Source organism: Lycium ferocissimum, chromosome 8 (assembly GCF_029784015.1).
Source record: "Lycium ferocissimum isolate CSIRO_LF1 chromosome 8, AGI_CSIRO_Lferr_CH_V1, whole genome shotgun sequence".
Taxonomy (NCBI): Eukaryota; Viridiplantae; Streptophyta; class Magnoliopsida; order Solanales; family Solanaceae; genus Lycium; species Lycium ferocissimum.
The window spans coordinates 17,708,075-17,711,035 of NC_081349.1; the positions used below are offsets into that span (position 1 = coordinate 17,708,075).

Genomic DNA, 2,961 nt, shown 5'->3' on the forward strand with positions numbered 1-2,961 from the left:
TTTGACCGGTGACGATGTTAAAAGCGAATCTGGTCAGATCGTTGGGCGTTGTTTGGCTGGAGATGGCTTGCTTCGCTGGAGTTAGATCGGTGGAGCAGTGACAGTGATGGAGGTGGGAGTGAGTGTAGAGAGAGGAGGAGGAGGAGGGAGTAGGTCATTTTTTTGTAAGATTTTAAAAAAATGGGTCAATTTTGATAGCATTGCTACCCTAATTGACACGGGGTGTAATTATCTCAAAAAATTATGCTTTTGATTTTCATTTACACTAAGGAAAAAATTATAATCCTAATAGGCCGAGCCCGCACTAATGGTTCAAGACTTCAAGTAGACCAATCTTAAACATCGAATACTTCCTAGTTCCTAGACCCTATTTTATAACAATGCACCAAGAAGTCCGTCCAAAAAATAATATTTACAGCAAGATGTTAAATATTTTTACTGATGGTGTACAAAATTTAATTTTAAATGTTTTACTTTGACCGGTTGTAACAAGTTACTTAATTACCCTTTGATTGAATTATTAACTTATTCTTAAAGCGAACACTTACCATCATTTGACTTCTAAGCAATTACTTTTTGTGCATATTTATACCGTCGATGAGTAAAAACATAAGTTATTACTAATGCCAAGGAAAAGCTAGAAGGGAAGGAGTAAACCCCGGGTCTTAAACAATTTTTACACCTCTATTTTACGTTTGTTGCATGCAAAATATTGCCCATCTCAAATTTCAAACGTCATTGAACGTAATAGTTTTACACCTCTTACTCTAGCCCCAAAATATCCACAAAAAAGACCACTAAAAGCTTTTGTTATTTCATTTCAATCTGCTTTCTCACCAACTCTTTCAATTCAGAAGTCATGGCATCACCACTTCTCTCGATTTTCCTCTTTTCAACTCTAGCCTTATTTTCTCTAACAGAATCCAAGCTCAATGTTGATTATTACAACAAAACATGTCCTCAATTTGAAAAAATCATCCAACAAATTGTCGTCGACAAGCAACTCGCAGCCCCCACCACCGCGGCAGGCGCCCTCCGCCTCTTCTTCCACGACTGCATTGTGGGAGGATGTGACGCCTCATTACTTATTTCGTCAAATTCCTTCGCCCAGGCCGAACGCGACACGGATATCAACCTATCCCTCCCAGGGGACGCCTATGACCTTGTCGCGCGCGCCAAGACCGCATTAGAGCTCCAATGCCCCGGCGTTGTATCTTGTGCAGATATTTTAGCTGTTGCGACTCGTGACTTAATCACCATGGTTGGAGGTCCATTTTACAATATTCGTCTCGGCCGAAAAGATAGCTTGGAATCATACGCAAAAGATGTTGAAGGACATATTGCTAGGCCTAACATGACAATGGACACAATAATCAACATGTTTGCCTCGAAAAATTTAAATGTGCAAGAAATGGTGGCTTTAGTGGGTGCACATACAATTGGTTTCTCACATTGTTCAGAATTTAGCAAGAGAATATTCAAATTCAGCCAGACCTCAGAATTTGATCCTTCTATGAACCCAACATTTGCACAAGCGTTACGGAAGCTATGCGGGAATAACTCGAAGGATATGGCAGCGTTCAACGACGTGATGACACCTGGCAAATTCGATAACATGTACTACATAAACTTGCAAAAGGGACTAGGATTATTGGCTTCTGATCAAGCTATGGTTTCTGACCGAAGGACTAAACCATTTGTGGAACTTTATGCAAAGGATCAAGATGCATTTTTCAAAGCATTTGCTCATGCAATGGAGAAAGTGAGTGTTTATCAAGTAAAAACAGGGAAAATGGGAGAGGTGAGACGCAGGTGTGATGTTGTGAATCAATTACAAGTAAATCCCAACAAGAAAATTGCTAGTTAATTAATTAGGTTGATTGTTACAATTGAGGAAGGATCTGATCATCTCATGGCATGTTTTTGTGTCAAGGTGCTTTTGGATTATTACATATGTAGGTTCCATAGAACATGATATGTATTATATTCCAATGTGAACATTTTTGACCTCTTGTAATTTCAACATCTTTTTTTTTTCTGTTAAGATACCATGATAATTTAATTTATCTGCTTCTTGAATGTTTTTACCAGTTCTTCTCTAGCATTGAGCAACAGGAGCATTTTTGGAGGAGTTCGGTATAGGGAGGAAAATGTTTTTCAAATTTTTGATGTTTGGTTGGTTAAAAGATTTTGAAAAATATTTTCTCTAGGAAAACAAGTTCCGTCAGTGACATTCCGCTCCTCCCCGTCCTCCAACACATCTCCTTCCACACTAACCCCCACCCCCCCACCCCATCCTCCACCACCCCAACACCCCTACCTCTACCTTTCCCCACTCCCATAGTGTATGCCTAGATTGTATATAAATGATTTTGTGATAATATTTTCTATTTACTTACCAAACACAAAAATATAAGTAAGAAAATCACGTATTCCCCAAAACAATATTTTCCATAAAACCATATTCCTTCGTACTTGTTAGAATATACGAGTCCACAAAACAGTGTAGAGAACCTGGTTCTCTATCTATTCCCTTAACTAAAACGGAAAGTAAATACACAAGATATTTACGTAAAAAACTCCTTGCTCAAGGGATTGAAAACCACGACCCCAACTTCACTAAACTGAGCAACTTCATATTACAACCTATTAAAACCTAGGAATTAAACTCTTAATCTCTTACCCCTTACAATAACTCTATTGTAAGCCCTTTACAAGAACCCAAACAACCTTGACTAACTCTAGCCAAGAAGCCAAACAACCTTGACTAACTCTAGCCAAAAAACCAAAATAACAAAAGGTTGAGACCCGTCCTACTATGACACTTTTTGAAAGTAGTGTAGGATTACAAGTAAAGAACAAAAGACAAAGACTCAACAAACCTAAGAACTTAAGACATCTTCAGTGATTTGGATCTGATCCTTCAGTTTGTTGTAGCTTTGTTCTTGAGAGCACCTTGAG

General features: G+C 38.5%; 1 protein-coding gene across 1 annotated transcript; it reads left to right on the top strand.

Moving 5' to 3' along the window:
* Window positions 1-755: 755 nt before the first annotated feature.
* LOC132066668 (peroxidase 6) lies at window positions 756-2,066 on the top strand. Its single transcript, XM_059459919.1, has one exon. It carries the CDS (start codon window positions 860-862, stop codon window positions 1,865-1,867), a length of 1,008 nt encoding a protein of 335 aa, XP_059315902.1. The 5' UTR covers window positions 756-859; the 3' UTR covers window positions 1,868-2,066.
* The last annotated feature ends 895 nt before the right edge of the window (window positions 2,067-2,961 follow it).